We start from the raw sequence: 18,805 nt of genomic DNA on the forward strand, positions 1-18,805 counted from the left end.
ACCCATTCTTGAGAATTTGTGCTCTGCATTTAACCCATCCAAAGTGCACACACACAGCAGTGAACACACACACACACACACACACAGCAGTGGGCATCATTTATGCTGCGGCACTGGGGAACAGTTGGGGGTTCAGTGCCTTTCTCAAGGGCTCTTCAGTCGTGGTATTGCCGACCCGAGACTCAAACCCACAACCCTAGGATTAGGAGTCAAACTCTCTAACCATTAGGCCACAACTTCCCATCATGCTATAGCAGGAGAGAAAGTGATGGTGAACCATTAACAAACACAACATCATGACAAAAACCCTCCATTATTCTAACTTGTGAAGACAACAACCAATAACATTAAAGCCAGTAACAGAAAAATTATATAAAATCTAAATAGTACTGAAATTAGTGTATGGGAGAAAGAGAAATAAGCTAATATGAAAAAGAATAAAAAACTGCTGTATACATTGATAACTTGCCATCCACTTTATTTTTCAACGAGGAAATAAGCCTATGTGTGAGACTTCCAGTTCGTTAGCCGCTGAAAGGAAATAGGAAATGGTAACTGTTCGCACTACAAACCAGTGTGTTCATTATTACAGTTTTTTCTGAATGCTTAAGCGCTAATCGTGATTCTTGTAGCACAATTTCTAAAACTATTAATACGTATAGCAAAACCACTCACTGAGTTTGCAAAACTAAAAGCACAAAAACTGCTTTGCACTCAGTTTGCAATTTTGTAACACACACTTTGCAAAACTGTAGGCACAATTCACTCCACAACACTCTTTTTTCAGAACTTTAAACACAACTCACTGCTTACACTCAATTACCAAATTTCCAACACACTCCTAGCAAAATTATACACATGTATGGCTATCATTAACACTATTTTGCCAACTGTCTGGCACACTTTCACATGTGAAAACTGTTTTAGATAATTAGTTCACTTTGCAGTCAGCCTAAGCACTATAAATAAGCCACAGGTAAGCTGTCTGCGTGGAGTACAATGGAAGGAGCAGTAAGAGTGAGAAGAGTGAGAATCAGAGGAGGCAGAGGAGGCCAAGGGAGAGGACGTGGAGGTGAAGAAGTTGGAGAAAGAGGATGTGGAGGTGAATAAGCGAGAGGGTTAGAGGAAGTTAGAGGAAGAGGACAAGGAGGAGCAAGAAGAGGACGAGGAGGGGAAAGAGGAAGGGTAAGAAGAGTAAGAAATAGATTAACTGATGACATCAGAGCTACAATAGTGGACCATGTCATCAACCATGGGATGACCCTGAGGGAAGGTGGCCAACGAGTTCAGCCTAATTTGAGCCGTTAAACTGGCAAGCATCATTAGGACATTTCGAAATGAGAATCGTTAAGTACTTTGTAGCACTGCCATACTCTAATGAGAAACACAACAATACCATACATGCAAAAGTACCGAAATTGCTACTTTACAGAATTGCTAGACGTCCAGATGTTGGGGGCAGAGGAAGAATGTTCACTCCAGAGCAAGAGACCCATATAGTGAACATGGTGATTGCCAATAATGCAATAAGACTGCGCGAAATACAGCAGCGCATAATTGATAATGACACCATCTTTCAAAATATACACAGTGTAAGCATTTCTGCACTAAGTCGTGTACTTGCGTGCCACAGAATAAGAATGAAGCAAATTTACAGAGTTCCTTTCGAGAGAAACACAGAACGTGTAAAGCAACTGCGATATGACTATGTGCAGGTAAGCTATAGTGCCATTTTTCTTGGTTTTGATGAGTGTGAATAAACACCAATACTTGAAGTTTGGATCCTTGTATGTTGCATGACACTATGACAAAAGTATGACCTCAAATTGACATCTGTACACAGAGAAAGCAAAAGCCAGATGTGTTTTGTATTCGTACCATCAGTGTGTAGTTGGCACATTGTGTGCTTAGTAGATGATGGCTTGTGTTTACTGTTTGATACGAAAACACCATTTTTACGAAGGTGTGAAGAGTTAATTTAGCTGTGTTCGCTTTTGCAAGAGAACTACAATGTTTTGATAATTGGGTGAAAGGTTTTCTTATTTGTGTGTAGAGTTTTGCAAAAATAGCCAATAGTTACAAAAAATGTTTGTGACGATTGGGGCGGGGCCGAGGGACGTGGGAACGAGCGAGGCCAGTGGAGTGATTGGGAAATGAGCGACACCTGCGACCCACCGGTCTCGAGTCCCAGGGAGGAGATGGAAGGATATAAAACTGGAGCGATGACAGTGAAGGACGAGAGAGGACCAGGCCTGGACTTTATTTTATGTTTGGTTTTTATTTGGGCGCATTAGTCGTCTGTGAGGGGCTGATGTGCTGTTTTGTGTTTATTTTTGTAATTAAAGTTTCATTTTGATTGTCCGCCGGTTCCCGCGTCCTTCTTCCAGATGATTACGAAGGTTTTATTATTACAATGTGTTTAAGCAATCAGAAAAAACTGTAAGATAATAGATTAAAATAATGTGGTAAAACACACCAATTTGCAAAATCAAACTGCAAAAAGAGCTGTTTTGTACAGCTAAAAATAGGTGGAAGCAGATGAGACCTGGGGGCTGTAGAAACACATGAAGACTTGTTTTTCAATAGTTTTATTCACTTACAAATGCTGCAGTACAATGGATGGTCCAGATAAATGGATTTCTGATAGTTGATGAATGACCATCTCATTCCAATGAGACTGAAACATCAGCAAGGAGGCGGTGGGTGATGATTTGGGTTGGAGTATTGGGAAGTGAGATGTAAGGTCATTTTAGGGTGTCATAATGACTTCTGCAAGATATGTGGAGTTCATAACTGACCATTTTCTGCTGTGATATAAAATGTAGAGTAGTGCTCTCAGAAATAAAAGGATTTTCATGCAGGTTAACACACTATCCCATGGTACAAAAATACCATCGTGCTAAACAGTTTGAAAATGTGTTTCTACAGCCACTGTGCAGGTTTCTCTTTGTGAGGTTTGGTTAGCAGTGACAGAAACACATCTTTAACACAACTGTCAGTCTGCATGGAGAGGATCTGGAGACTCCAGTAGCTTCACACAGAAACTTTGCTTGTTAAATCTTCCTCTGACCAAGATCTTCTGTGCTCTAAGGGTGTACTCACACTAGCCAGTTTGAACCGTGCCCGGGTGCGTTTGACCACCAAAGCGCGGTTCGTTTGACTAGTGTGAGTGCTCCGAATCGTGCCCGGGCGCGGCTCGATTAGCCGGCCCTGGCCCGCTTGGAAGAGGTGGGTCAGGGCACGGTTCAGTTGGACTCGGGCACGGTTCGCATGCAGTGTGAGCGCTAACCGTGCCGGAGCACGGAAAAGGACGCGTTGCATCACGGTTTTGCGACGCTCCAAAACCAACATGACAGGGAAAGGGTCGCTTTGGTCTACGGCAGATGTGCAAAACGCATAAAAACTAAAAACTGCAAAGTCCTTGCTGCACTTCAGCTGGTACCTTGCAAACATCCTCATACGAGCAGCGCGATTACGTGAAAATTTTCGCGCCACTAAGGCGACACATCTGACACAACAGGCTGTGAGAGGGCTGTGGACAAAACGACACAAAATTATCCACAAAGAAAACAGAGCGATGTACTCCACTGCGTTCAGAGAGCGCCGCTCTTCCTGTTTATCCCGAAACCGTCGCACCATAATGACGTAAGCGTGCTCCGGCACGAATGCTGAAACGCTATATGTGAGTGCAGGCCAGAGGGGGAGTGGGGAGGGGGGACAATCGTACTCGGGCCCGGTTCATGGCAACCGTGCCTAGTGTGAGTACACCCTAAGTCACTCACAAATATTTTGACAGTTCAATAATTTATATTTGCTTTTCATGAAATATTGTTTGTTTTGATGTCTTTTGTAAGACATTGCATTGTTTCATACTTTTCATCTTCAGAAAGACCTTTCTTCCTCACCATATTTCATGAGAACTGTGACTTGCTTAATAATGTGGAACAATCTCTTTAAGTAGGGTTTCCATTTACCTAAGAAGACCTTGCAGACTATTGAACAAATCAGCATGTAGTACCGTATTTTTCGGACTATAAGTCGCACCTAAGTATAAGTTGCATCAGTCCAAAAATACGTCATGATGAGGAAAAAAACATATATAAGTCACACTGAACTATAAGTCGCATTTATTTAGAACTAAAAACCAAGAGAAAACATTACCGTCTACAGCCGCGAGAGGGTGCTCTATGTCTTCAGTGTAGACTACAGGAGCAATGATCAGCATAGAGCGCCCTCTCGCGGCTGGAGACGGTAATGTGAACTCTTGGTTAATTTCTCTTAGTTCAATTCTCTTGGTTCATGTCAAATTAATTTTGATAAATAAGTCGCACCTGAATATGTCGCAGGACCAACCAAACTATGAAAAAAAGTGCAACTTATAGTCCGGAAAATACGGTAAGTTGCACTGGACTATAAGTCACATTTATTTAGAACCAAGAACCAGGAGAAAACATTACCATCTACAGCCGCGAGAGGGCGCTCTATGTTTTCAGTGTAGACTACAGGAGAACTGAGCAGCATAGAGCGCCCTCTGGCGGCTGTAGACGGTAATGTTTTCTCTTGGTTCTTTTCTCTTGGTTCATGTCAAATTAATTTTTATAAATAAGTCGCACCTGACTATAAGTCGCAGGACCAGCCAAACTATGAAAAAAAGTGTGATTTATAGTCCGGAAAATACGGTAATAAAAATATGTTATTTAACAATATTATAATTTCAGGTCACACAAGCTTATTTATACACATTGTATATTATCTGTTATGGTTGCATATCTATATTACTTTCATTTATCATTTTACTCAAATTTCGTTTGGTCATTAAATCCACCAAGTGTAATGCACCAATCAAATGCTGTTTTATATGTATTGTCTTGACTTGCTTCACTTTTCATCAGGGTCAGAAGCTGAAATCAAGAAGAAAAATAATTATTTTGTTTAATTTCTAGAAGGTTTCTTGAATTAAAATGTGCATCTGTATAAAGTTAAAAATTTAAATAAACCTAATATAAAATCTAAATGTTGCTAAATACATATTACTTTTAAATATTTAATTGTAAATACGTCATAAAAAGGTGTACTCACATGAAGCAAGTGAATAATCACTCTGAGATGTCTCAGATCCTTTTCCTGAATAAGAATGACATAGTTTAATGATAAGAAAAACACTACAGAAATATCGGTAACACATCAGCCTAAATTTTTTGTAATTATAGTGCACTAGTTGGGAACTGTCAGGGTTTAACTTATTGTAAAAACGATATATACAATTTGTAAATAAATGTTTTCAAAATTATAGTATTTTATATATATATATATATATATATATATATATATATATATATATATATATATATATATATATAATTTCATTTCAGCTATTCATAATTTGACAAACATCATCTAAATAAAATAAATACAATTTCTCTGACAAAAAAAAAAGAAAGAAAAGAAAAAAACAGTGAATCAAAAAACACCTATCATTTTCTCTATAACGTACAGTATGTGAATGTTTCCGCCTAGTCAGTGCCGGCCCGATCCTCTTGGGGGCCCTAAGCAGAATTTGATTTGGGGGCCCCCCTCCCACCACGCGGAGTCACCTGTGCTTCAAGATCATTGACACAAATGTCACACTATAATGTTACATTATAAATGAATTCAGTGAGGTTATGTATTAAAACAAAATAAATAAATAAAAATCAATACTTAACATTAACATTTACATAACACTCTTAAAATTCTGAATGCAAACTGTCACAAAACATGACATAAATAATTTGCAAATGTCCAAATGCAAATGTACATTAAATGTGCAATCTTTTAAATGAAACCAAAATAGACAAACATTAATATAATAAAAAATATAATGCTACAAATAATTAAAAACTTACATAATGAAAGCAAACATAAGAACAGCTAGGATACAACAATGACAATTGTACATCAATGACCTCAGAATTGTTCCTTCCTAGCTTTTCAGGAGGCAAAGTCACTGATGACATTGGGACAGCGGGATTGTATTGTTCTGCCCCCCTTCCTCAAATATGATGATGGAAAAAAACACTTACTATAGGGGTGAAAATAGAACTTTAATCAAATACAAAAGTAAAAGAATAAATTGTATTATTTACTAATTACAATTGTACCATTCAACATTTACCTATGGTTATAACTTTATTATGACTAATTTATTTAATAGTCTTAAGAATTCAGAAATCATGCAATGGGAAATTAAGCAGTTTTACTATGATAAAACCATGGTTTATTTTTTGTAAGGGTTGTGATATGCACATTTTTTGTTGAAGAAATTATAAAGCCTGTGTCATCTATAGCAAAAATGTAATAGCAGCAATTACATGGCATTTGGCTCCCTGTGCAGGCATTTGTAATAACATGTACATAAATTGTTTATTTTGTATGTGCCTACAATATGTATTTTAACAGTGTTATTATTAACCAATCATTATTGCCTAATATTTTTTTTATATAATGCAATAATTTATATTAAGTCAATTTAAAGGCTATTGATGGCTTAGGTCTGTTTTTATAGCAGCAACAACAACAACAACAACAAAAAATATATTACAGTATATTAATACTTCTTTGTAAATTATTATTTGAAGTAACAAAACCATGGTTAATTTGCAGTTGCCATGGCTACAAGAATGATGATTTGTGGAGTTATTGATAAAACCATGGGTCATGTTCATAAGGGAACCTGAAGAAAAAAAAAACTTTAACAGGAATGTGCCTGAAAGTGACAAACGGGCCTAGTTTTTACCTAAATTATTTATAATTTATTTTAATATATATTAAAAATGAATAAGGTGACTGCAAGTCTTTCTCCTCAAATGCTACTGAGCTTCAAATTTGCCTTTGAGCCCATGTGAAAAAGTTGCATAATTTACATATACTTTACAGTTTATCTTAATAAATATTCAACATTATATTCAATTGTGCATTATAGCTGACACCTAGATGAACAATTACAGTTGTTTTTATGACAGTAAGTCATTCTCCTCAAATGCTACTGACGTTAGAAAAGTGTATAACAATATCACATGTAACTTTAGAGATGGTCCCTAAATTTGAGACTCTCGAACGTCCAACGACAAGCCAACAACAGTATGTCATTTTCTTCTTTCTCTTTTCAGCACCAGAGGAATACATCCTTTTTGTGATATGGCTTATCATTTATTACAGTGATGCGCACTTACGCACCGGCGCGAAATGCACGCGAGGTGTCTATGCGTAATTGCGCATGACTCAGACACAGCAGCAGTTGTTGGGAAATACGTTTTTTTTTGTCTTGAATTATTCATTTATTCATTCATTATTCATTCATTCATTCATTTATATCACTTGATTAAGTTATTTAATTGTAAAAAATAAATAAAAATAATAATAAATAATAATAATTATTGGGGGGCCCCAAGCAGAACTGGTGAACTGTTTTCTTCAACCGGTTTATTGAATCGAACTGTCAGAAAGAACTACTGGTGATCCGAACACCGATGCAACCGGTTCTTCACTCGTGAACGAGTCAGTCTATTGTTTGTCATCTGGCTCAGCTCGGTGTTCATCTTCACAGCAGTTCAGTCAGTGTGCTGTTTGAGTGCATGCATTACTCCGGGATATTGGTTTGTTTGAAATCAGAGGGAGTGTCAGCCACATTAATACAAGTTAACATCTTAAGTCATTTGTGGATTAATGCGTATTAGAGATGCGAACCGTTTAAAACGATTCAGTTCGATTTGGTGAATATCTAGACTGCTTTGATTTGAACTCTTTCCCACAACAGACACGGAAGAGAAGACAATGCTGAATAAAGTCGTCGTTTTTGCTATTTTTTTGGACCAAAATGTATTTTCGATGCTTCAAAAAATTCTAACTGACCCTCTGATGTCACATGGACTACTTTGATGCTGTTTTTCTTACCTTTCTGGACATGGACAGTATACTGTACACACAGTTTCAATGGAGAGACTGAGAGCTCTCGGCCTAAATCTAAAATATCTTAAACTGTGTTCCGAAGATAAAAGGAGGCCTTACATGTTTGGAACAGCATAAGAGTGAGTTATTAATGACATAATTTTCATTTTTGAGCGAACTAACCCTTTAAGGCTTACAGTCCGTTTTTACACCACAAGAGGGGGCTGTTTACACTAGCTAGTGTTAATCGTTTGAAATTCAACGCCACAACTTTAACTCTTTACTCTGAAAGTCCTTAACACTGGGATTTCAACACTGGAGATTTTGCTGTGCATGAGGGTGAGTTATTAATGACATAATTTTAATTTTTGGGTGAACTAACCCTTTAACTAGTTCCACGGCAATTTTTTAATTTTCAAATAGTACGATTCAGAATCAATAAAAAAATCCACAAATGTACAGTTTGTGCCTGTAAACATACCTACATATTAACAATGAGACCAGGCAGTAATGTTGTAATAAATATGAAGGTTTAACTTAAGTGTATATGTGCTCACTGATATGGCAGGATGATTACAGTAGTTAACAAAAAGCTTTTGTCATTGTGTTAAAGTTTATTGAACTTTAGGTAATTTTTATAACAAACTATGCAGTTGAGTGAATTTAAATTTGAAAGTGTACTTAATCATGTTGATTGCTTGAATAAGTGGATCAACACTAAGTTAACAAATAACCTTTGATTCTAAGAACAAAATATTAGTTGAAACAACAAAATCAACTTAAATTCTTAGTTTCAATTAATAAAAATTTTAAGGCAACCAGGAAACTTCTTTTTTTTAGACCAACACACACATACATAATTGTTGTTATTTTTATGCATGTATAGAATACAGAAATATAACACAATAATTAAACAAATCAGCATGTACTAGTAATAAAATTATGTTCTTTAACAATATTATGATTTCAGGTCACACAAGCTTATTTTTACATACTGTATATTATCTGTTATGGTTGCATATCTATATTACTTTCATTTATAATTTTACTCTAATTTCGCTTGGTCATTAAATCCATCAAGTGTAATGCACCAATCAAATGCTGTTTCATATTTATTGTCTTGACTTGCTTCACTTTTCATCAGGGGCAGAAGCTGAAATCAAGAAAAAAAAATATTTTTGTTTAATTTCTAGAAGGTTTCTTGAGTTAAAATGTGCATCTGTATAAAGTTTAAAATTTAAATAAACCTAATCTAAAATCTAAATTTTGCTAAATACATATTCCATTTAAATATTTAATTGTATTAAATATTATGACGTAATTTAATTACGCCATAAAAAGGTGTACTCACATGAAGCAAGTGAATAATCACTCTGTGTTGTCTCAGATCCTCGTCCTGAATAAGAATGACGTAGTTTAATTATAAGAGTAACACTACAGAAATATCGGTAACACTTTAGATTACAACCAGCCTAACTTTTTTGTAATTATAGTTGTTCATATAGTTGTGGTAATTATAATTACCAGTTGGGAACCATCAGGGTTTAACTTACTGTAAAAACAATATTTACAATTTGTAAATAAATATTTTTAAATTATAGTATTTTATATATATATAATTTTATTTCAGATATTCATAATTTGACAAACATCATCTAAATAAAATAAATACAATTTCTCTGAAAAAAAAAACAAACTCTCCAAATCTGCCTGTTCAGTGAATAGGCTAATGAACACTGCCCATTTTCTCCATAACGTACAGTATATGAATGTTTCCGCCTAGTGTTTGCAGCTCTGTGATTGTTGGCCCAGCTATGAGGTCCAAGCAATAGTAAATCAATGGGGGAGTAATTTTGAATGACAGAAAAATTGACCAATCATATCTTTTCTCTAAATAGGCGGGGGCCTTGTTATCACTATAAGACAACTTCAACCCACTGTGGGATCTGTATTGGAAAAAAAAAGATATTTGCTGATAAACTAGCTGTTATTCATGTCATAATGGAAGCCACAAATAACGTAAGTGAGGACATTTACTAGGCTTATGTAAGTATGACTTACTGTATAAACAATTATTCCAGAGCAATTTGTTGTAGCCAATTAACCTACGTGGAACCAGGAGGAATCAACAGTATCAACAGTAATTACAGAGAAAACAATTGCACTACTTTTAATGTAATTATTTTATCACCAAATTAAACCCTCTCCTTTTTTTTTTTTTTTTGCTATAAAAACATCACAGTATACATCCACTGAAATACAAATGTTGTATCATGTATTTTTTTCTGCAAACAGCTGAAAAGTAGTAAGCTTATTTTAAACTGCACTGAACTTTGATGGTAATCATGCAAAGTTATTTGGTGATAGAAGTGTTGGGAAGTTGCTGGTGTGACTCCGATGAGATCCACAAATATGCTTTCATAAGGTAAGTAGACTTATAAATCATAGCAGAAACCTGTTAACTCATTTTACTAGCTGTCCAGTTTTGTTGTTCAGTAATAAGAAACAGAATGGTTAAAAAATAAAATATTAAAATAAATTATAAAATTATAAAATATAAAATAAAATAAAAAAATATAAAATAATATAATAAAATAGCCCTATAAAATTATAAAAAATATATTGTCTTTCTAAATCAATCCCAAACATAAGTTTAGGCCATACATACCATGTAATATTAGATAAGATGCCCCTTAAGTTTCAAAATACTTACAGTATAAATGATTTGTGATTTTACAGGTTGTTACCCCTTTATTCCCCAAATGTAACATTGGTCCCCATACCTAAATGTAGGTTCTTTATAGGTACACTATAATTACAGAAATGTATACCGTAAATTCAGTAAACTAACGTAGTTCTTTGCGAGTTGTAATCTAAAGCGTTACGGAAATATCAAACAAAGGAACAGATTTGGGTTTCTTTTCTTCTTTGAAAATTAGATGCAAAAAAACAAAACAAACAAAAAACATACCTGTAGCTCGTCTCTTCTTCCATATGATGAGTGCCGTTATAATGAGAACAGCCCCACACATGAACACCAGCAGCAGCAGCACACTGATCACTACAGGCAGAATGAAGGATCCTGGGTCAGATTCATCCACATCTGAAACGTTTTGAGATGAGTGACATTTGAGAATAAACTATTGAATCAAACAGGTAAATCTGTTTTCATGCTTTTTATTTTTTACTAAATTTAACATTTGTTGTCCCTGCACTCAAAATATTCGTACCAAATGTAATGTCCAGTTTGTTGTCCAGATTGAGGTGCTTCATTGTGCAGTTGTATTTATGTTCTTGACGTAGCTTTTCTTTACTGATCACCAAACTCTTCCTCATCTGGTAAGTTCCATCTCCGTTGGGCAGAATCTCTCCTCCTGTGATCTGATCATCATCCACAGGCTGACCGTCTCTGAACAGGGTCAGGTTAATGTGACGGGGGTAAAAACCAGTGGCCAGACAGCTGATCTGAAGCCCTTGAGAGTCTGGGAGCATCTTCCTCATGAGTCTGACTCTGGGTTTCACTACAAAGAAGATTGAGAAGTGTTACTGCTGGTAAACTGTTGTGCAGTGTTGGGGAGTAACTAGTTACATGTAACGGCGTTACGTAATTTAATTACAAAATAAATGTAACAGTAATCAGTTACAGTTACTAAGAAAAAATGAGTAATTAAATTACAGTTACTTATGAAAACTGTAACAATTACAAAGAGGATTACATTTGAATATTTACACACATCCTCATACAGCTTATTTCTTTCCCAAATTGCACTAAGACATATGGCCCATGATCTCCGCGACGCGGAGAACACATTCGTAGAATTCAGTCATAAAAATGGAATTCAGCCTATAACGCGGAAGAAATATGCCACATTTTGGATGAATAAATCAAAAGTAGGTCGTACACTTGAATAAAAACGCGATATGGACTGGTGTCTGCGATTATTAAGCCGCAAAAAGACTGAATATGAATCCTGCACGTCCTGCGTGTCTGTGGAAATCAGGCGCTGACTGGGGAGAACCGGGACTATTCCCGGTGGCCCGGCAGACGATTTGGCGCTCTACTTAAATATTGTTATTGTATAATTGCAGGCCGAATATACTAAAGCGATTATTTCCTAATCTCTAATAAATCATGAATCGGCAATGATTCATGACTGGCAATCGTGACTGGCAATGGTTGGGCTCGCGCGCTCTCTGCGCCTCCGCCGAACGGTTTGGATCAGACTCGATGCGAGAGAGAGAGAGACCGGAGTGAACTGTGTGAGCGCACAGCTGGAGCAGAAGCGACACTTCTGTTCAGGGTTTCAGGTATAGGTCAGTCTCATCTGTAAATATGCTAATGTAGTTTTGTCTTTTAGTCAAGCAACAGCAGCACATTGCTCACACTCACTCAAAATACTGTATAAACGACGTCATTATTATCTATTGTAATGTTACAGCAGTAATTTAGCAGACAAATCATCATATTTTATCATAGGTTTAGGGGGAGCTAGTGCATACAAAAACACAACCCTTAGGAAAATTTTTGTAGCCTATGGTATGGTAGGCCTACTAAGCGTGGTTTAACCATGGACTTTGTAGTAAAAATAAATACAAGTGGTAATTAATTTGCCAAAAAAAAAATGCACTTACAAAACATGGTAAAAGTCAAATAAAAATCTTCAGTATTAAAGTCATGAGAGAGATGGATGGATAATGAAAGATTTGGTTTCAAAAACAGTATCTATAAACTATTTCTTTTGATTTTAAATCTGCATTGAACTTCAGATCTCATTGAAGTAAAAGGCAGTACTAAAGTCTGATTGTGTGGTGGATGTGTTCAAATGTGATCATCTTAATTCAAGTGATGAAGGATGGTGAAAGTCTGACAGTATTGAGCTCTACTTTAAGGTTAAACCTGCCTGGTGTAAATGGTGGAAGATGATTAACAGTTGCAAATAAACATTCATTAGAAATGTATAAAAGTAATCAAAAAGTAAAGTAATTAGTTACATTACTTTTTTAAAGTAATTAAAAAAGTTACACTACTATTACATTTTAAATAGGGTAACTTGTAATCTGTAACCTATTACATTTCCAAAGTAACCTTCCCAACACTGCTGTTGTGTTCATTGCATCAGTATTTCAGTTATGATAATCATGATTCATAAAGCATGCACAGCTGTCTGGTCCATATCTGTTGATAGTGTTCTTTTTTTTTATTATGAATAGGTTAATCAGGTTGACTCACTCACCTTTTCTCATCACATTGTTCTTTTCCTTGTTCAAAAACCTCCGCAAGGTTTTAATGCAAATAGGATGATAAACATTTTGATGCATGAACTTTACATGAAGCTGTGTTGCTTGGTCCCATGTTTTTGATAGCAGTTTATTCTGGACTGCCTTTTTTTCAATGTCAAAGGTGAACTCCCCAGCATTTTGTCCACCAAAACCATCCCACATATGAAGTGGACCAGGTTTATCATTGTTCAACAATTCACATCCAGCAAGTCTCTGAGTAACACGTACACCTGTAGTAGAATGGATGAATGAAACATGTAGCTGTTACCACTTCTCTGTCAAAAGCTGTGTATGCTGTGTGCATAAACACAAAAGAGTTACATTTGTTATGAAATGTATTGTGTGGCTTCAGTTTGTTGCTTGGACTAACCTGAGTGATTGAAGTGATCATTATAATGGGATTCCAAACCTTGCAGGTAATTATATAAAGCACGAAATACAGTTTTAGCATCGCTTTGCTCTTCAACATAGTATTTTGATTCACTGTGAGAGCGATATACAAGTTTCCATGTGTTTGAGTCATAATATGCTATTTGCACATCATCCAACATCAGCACAGCACTGAACTCAGGAAATGGTGTTTGTCCAGCTATATATGTTGCAAAAGTCATTAGTGAGTGAGAATCTGTGGATACACAAGGACAAACAAATAATGTTAGTGTGGCCTGAATTTATACCACTACATATACAACTATACATTCAAGAAACAGAGTTGTCCTATAGAAATAGAATAAATTATCATTTTGCTTTATCAGACATTTGAATAATTGAGATTAGATTCACTGATTGATTTCCTCTTATCACACTGCTGTCATGTTGACAGACTTTAGGTTGCATTTCTTTCAGTTTCTGTTCTCTTGTGGTCAGTTGCTTGAAGTTTTCTTAACCAAACAAAACAAACTGATTTAATTAATATAATAGTTTCCATAGTTTCCCTTTGATTTACAGCTGTCTCTCATTCATTAGCCTCATTATACTGTATATACTCCCAGGTCTGTTGAGTTCTGTGGATGATATCACCAGTCCCACTCCTGATCCAGAGCTCAGCCAGCCATCAGCCTGCTGCAGGGAGTGAACGCCAGAGTCCACTGCAGATGGAAAGCATAATCCCACTGTGACACACAAGCCAGTGGTAAAAGAAACAACTGTGACTAGCATCACCCCGGGGCCAGAGCCTGACATTACGTCTGACCAGGTGTGTGAGCCAGCAAAGATGAGTGGAGATCAAGGGAATGGATTGAAACCCTGTCCACACTCCCAACAATAATGGTGAGCTGCTGCTACATCATGTGACATTAAGATCTCCTCAGACTTCCAGTCCCCAGCTCCCTCTTGGTATGAGGATCCCCCATCTCCACCTCCAGACTCAGACTCCAGACCAGAGCACTGGCCTCCTTCCCTCTGGATCCACCAATTGTCCTTGGTAGCTCCTGGTCCACTTCGGTCTTCTGGTTCCCCATCTCCTTGTCGCCGTGACTCATCTTTGTGTCCTTGTGTATTGTATAGCACTGTACATAAAAATTGCGTTTTCAGTGCACATTTATGCATATGTGTACAATCATTGTTAATGTTTGAATTGTATTTCAGGGCAGTTTGTGAAGACAGATAATCAAGAGAAGTCAGTTCCAGATCCACCCTCCACACCAGACCTCTCTCTCATATGGATGGCTGTCTAATAGCATATTGTGTTCTCTTCAGACTTCGGGGGATGCAGATATTACTCGGGGACATGCACACTTGAATATTGCAAGAATAGAGAAAGTAAGAATTACTTAAGATTTTAGAATTTAATGTTAATTGCTTAAACATTACACATATATATATATACCGTTTTTCTTTTTTTGGTTTCCAAAGCACCTAAAAGCCAATTCACCCTGCCACACTCCAACAGGCTAAACACAGCTCAAACAAAACAAAATAAGCATTATTTAAAATAGTTTTTATGGCAGTGTGAACTGGCCATAATGCTGTATGATAGGTGTGAGATTCATTAAACTTGACTTGCATGTTTGTGCATAATGTTTTGACCCTGGATGCTTAAAGAATGATATACATATTTAAATATATGGCAATGTATTTATTATTAATATATTTCATGTGCTTCTGTATGGGCTGAATGCTTTCATTCATATTTCGCTGTATATCCTATGTTTTTATTAATAATCTGGGTGTATTACTGTTCATATTTGTTTGTTAATAAATTAACTGAATTCATTTTGAGTATGTATTCATCATTCACAGCAGCTCAAACAGCCTTTAAATTAGTTTGGGCATATGAGGACATAAATTAGGTTAAACTACTGCATGTCCGCCCATAAAATAATCATAAAAAATGACCAACTGATTACCAGCACACAACTACCGATCCCCGACCCGATCCGTTGACACGACGTCGCAGTTACTTACTGGCAACGTCATGCTTGCGCCATGACGAAACTTTGGTCACCAGATTACGTTGCAGTTATGTAACAGTTATGCAATGTTGTTAGCAGGGCTTACAACTCTCTGAAGACTGGTTCACTTCGGAAGCGTCTCGCAGCGATCATTGTCATACCACGGACGCTAAACATTGTGAATTATACATGCAGGCATTCATATGAGGAGTCTAGCAGCAAATTAGCCAATCAGAGAACAAATTTTATTTAAAAACATGAAAAATTTACTGAGGTCTGGACCTCGGTGACCTCATAGCTGGCTACGGGCCTGAACAGGAACAGCACAAACATTTTCTCAATTTATTGAACTCGTGTCCGTCCATTCACCCTTCTTATTCTCTTTTACGTTTTTATTCCTACTCTTTCCTGGCAATATACACATACACACAAGCATTCATACATTCACACATGTGTTTCCATATTTTATAGGGACTTTCCATACACCGACTGATTTTTATAGGCCTACAGTACAAATTCTATATTATATCCCATAACCCGACCCCTAAACACAGCTATGACAAAAAAAGTTTCTACATTTGTATATTACAATAATAATAATAATAAATACATAAATAAAAAAGCTGGGTGTGATTTATGTTTTCCCCTCAATGCATCACATGAAAGTGCTGGCTTCAGCTGTCAACAGGATTTTAATATTTCATTGAAAAACATTTGTTGGTCAACTTACCTGCACTGACGACTTTTAAACATGGCAACAAGAACAAAACAAGCACGAACATTTTCTTAGTTTATCGAACTCGTGTCCTTCCCTTTCACCCTTGTAATTGTCCTTTACTTTCACCTTTGTACTTTATGTTTTTTTTTTTTTTTTTTTTTTTTTTTTTTTTTTTTTGCTGCGTTGCATCACGTGTGCATATCGCCACCTACCGTGTTGTAATGCAGTCACGGTATTAAGATCGATTTCGTATTTTCTCTATTCTTTCCTTGCAGAATATATGTAAACACACACACACACACACACACACACACACACACACACACTAGGGTGACCACCCGTCCCGCGTAGCGCGTGCGCGCACAGCGTTTCAAGCCCAATTCATGCGTCCCACAAATTGAGACTGTGTCACGCATAATCAATGCTTGCTCAAAAAAAGTTGGTCGCTCTATATCCTCGAGCCCCAAACGAACATTACTTGACAGTTCAGCACGCTACTGTTGACAGACTCACCCATCAGTTGAACTGCTGACTAGGTTGTTGTCAACTTTTTCTTTGTTGTCATGACAGCGCAAACACATATCTGGCTTGCGGTGTCATTCCAGCTATATTAGCTGTACAAACAGCTTGTTTTGCTGTTTATTGTTGCAAACTGCTGTATCTTACCATGTTATTTTTAATGTATTGTCTTAATTATGAACGTACTGGTTTGTAGTGCAAACAGTTTTACCGTTTACTGCACTTTGTTCTTCTTGTTATTTCCCTATAACCATGACCATAAGTCTCACACATTCACATACAATTGCTTGGTGGATAGAATTAGATCACTACATAATTCAAAATGTCATTTTGTAGTTCTATAGCCCAGTGCAAAATGCCAGGCCTGCACATAATAGTGCAGGGCTCTCAAGTTTTGAACTGAGTTCAGAGTGAGATTTTGCCCGCGGTCGCGATGTCGGCAGGGGTTTGATGGGGACGGGTGTCTGGTCTCATAAATGACACATATTCTTACAAATAAAATAATATTTATTTAATTCAGCATTTATTTGTGTGTGTGTGTGAGAGAGAGAGAGAGAAAAAATGGTCAGTGCTGTTTATAGTAGGTGAGGCCAGGGGTTGGTGGCTCCCATTTGAATCACTGTGGTTCCAGGCCAGCCATTTTTCACAGTTCCATCAAGTGCTAAACTGTTCCTGGTTTTGGTCTTGTTTAATCCCACCATGGAGAAAACCCTCTCAGCATAGGTATTTGAATGAGCAAGCACTAACACTAATGCAGCTATTTTAGAAATCCTCCCTGCTTATGTCCCTCACACCTTGATGGACACAGGAGTTATCTTGTCTGCAGACTAAGCACCAGTAAAAAGAGCTGGTGGTTCCCATTGTGATGAATGGCGATCGGGTTGACCACTCCTTCTTAAAGGAACACCTACAGGTGGCTGCTCTACATAACCCTCTCTTTTTCCCTGTTTCCAGTGGGTTCTCCACTGTTTCCTCTATGGTCCTCCACAGTCTCTTCCATGCACCCATCCTCTTCTGGCACCCTAACTCCCTCCCCTACTGTATTCTCCACAGCCTCCTCCTCTGACCTAGCCACCTTTTTAGGGAGCTGGGCCCGCATTCATAAAGATTCTAAGAATCCTCTCAGAAAACTCTTAATTTAGCTTAAAAACTTTTACGTAGGAGTCTTAGCTTAAAAGCGATTCGGGACCGATCTGAGAGCAACTCTGAGTAAGGAAAAGACAAAAACGTTTATCTTAGTGAGGAGGCGGGGTTGAACCGGTTGCTATGTATGACACAATCTTTTGAAGACTCTGATTGGCTGGTTGTCCAAGAAGGAAAAAAAAGAGTGATTTTAAGTATAGGGTCTATTCTAATCCTCACTTTAAATTTACATGCGTAATTTTTCCTATTTGACCGTTCTCTCTCTCTCTCTCTCTCTCTCTCACACACACACACACACACACACACACACACACACACACATTATATGTGTGTATATGAATTCTATTTTTTTATTTACCATGCTTTTAATTTCCTATAAGGTATTTGATTGACTTAGAATGATAAAAATTGTTCCACTCTTTCCAATTACAGTGATTGCCGTCCTATGTAAGTGGCGGTTTGAGTGTTGGTTTTAATGTATCAAACATGGAATCAAAGCCAAGAAGAGCGAGAAAGCCAATCTGGACAGAGGAACAGTGTTTACTGTTAGCCCAGTTAGTGGATGAACACAAGGCCATTCTTAAAGGAAAATTCAGACACAGCAAGGGACAAGAAGCAGACATGGGAGCGTATAGGACAAACTATTAACGGTTCATTCCCCCTGCTTGTGTTCACCTATAAGCCTGCTATATTCATAAATGCAGTTTTTAGAGCCTGCAAGGTGGGAATCTCCAGTGGAAACTAAATGAACTGTGACACAATAAGATGTTCTGAAAGTGCTGTAATTGTTTGTGTGATCACTGCTTACAGAAGATTGTGACAGACC

At 37.0% G+C, this 18,805-nt stretch overlaps 1 protein-coding gene across 4 annotated transcripts in view; it reads right to left on the reverse strand.

The window, feature by feature from the left end:
- Positions 1-16,482, reverse strand: part of LOC127952586 (major histocompatibility complex class I-related gene protein) — a 76,966-nt gene extending 60,484 nt beyond the window's left edge. For 2 of the 4 annotated variants that reach the window (XR_008152981.1, XR_008152980.1), the window contains exons 1-7: positions 16,330-16,482; positions 13,577-13,831; positions 13,161-13,436; positions 11,157-11,447; positions 10,898-11,029; positions 9,278-9,322; positions 8,408-9,079 (exon numbers count right to left, since the gene is read on the reverse strand). Coding sequence is in view for 2 of the 4 variants with exons in the window: in XM_052551224.1 (XP_052407184.1) it covers positions 4,879-4,901; positions 9,278-9,322; positions 10,898-11,029; positions 11,157-11,447; positions 13,161-13,436; positions 13,577-13,831; positions 16,330-16,381 (1,074 nt within the window). In the remaining 2 variants the exon portion in view is untranslated. Of the gene's footprint in view, positions 1-4,742; positions 4,902-8,407; positions 9,080-9,277; positions 9,323-10,897; positions 11,030-11,156; positions 11,448-13,160; positions 13,437-13,576; positions 13,832-16,329 lie in introns of those variants that run through there. The other 2 variants (XM_052551224.1, XM_052551225.1) reach the window with 2 other exon arrangements.
- Positions 16,483-18,805: the final 2,323 nt, after the last annotated feature.

The sequence above is a fragment of the Carassius gibelio genome, chromosome B3 (genome assembly GCF_023724105.1).
Source record: "Carassius gibelio isolate Cgi1373 ecotype wild population from Czech Republic chromosome B3, carGib1.2-hapl.c, whole genome shotgun sequence".
Classification (NCBI taxonomy): Eukaryota; Metazoa; Chordata; class Actinopteri; order Cypriniformes; family Cyprinidae; genus Carassius; species Carassius gibelio.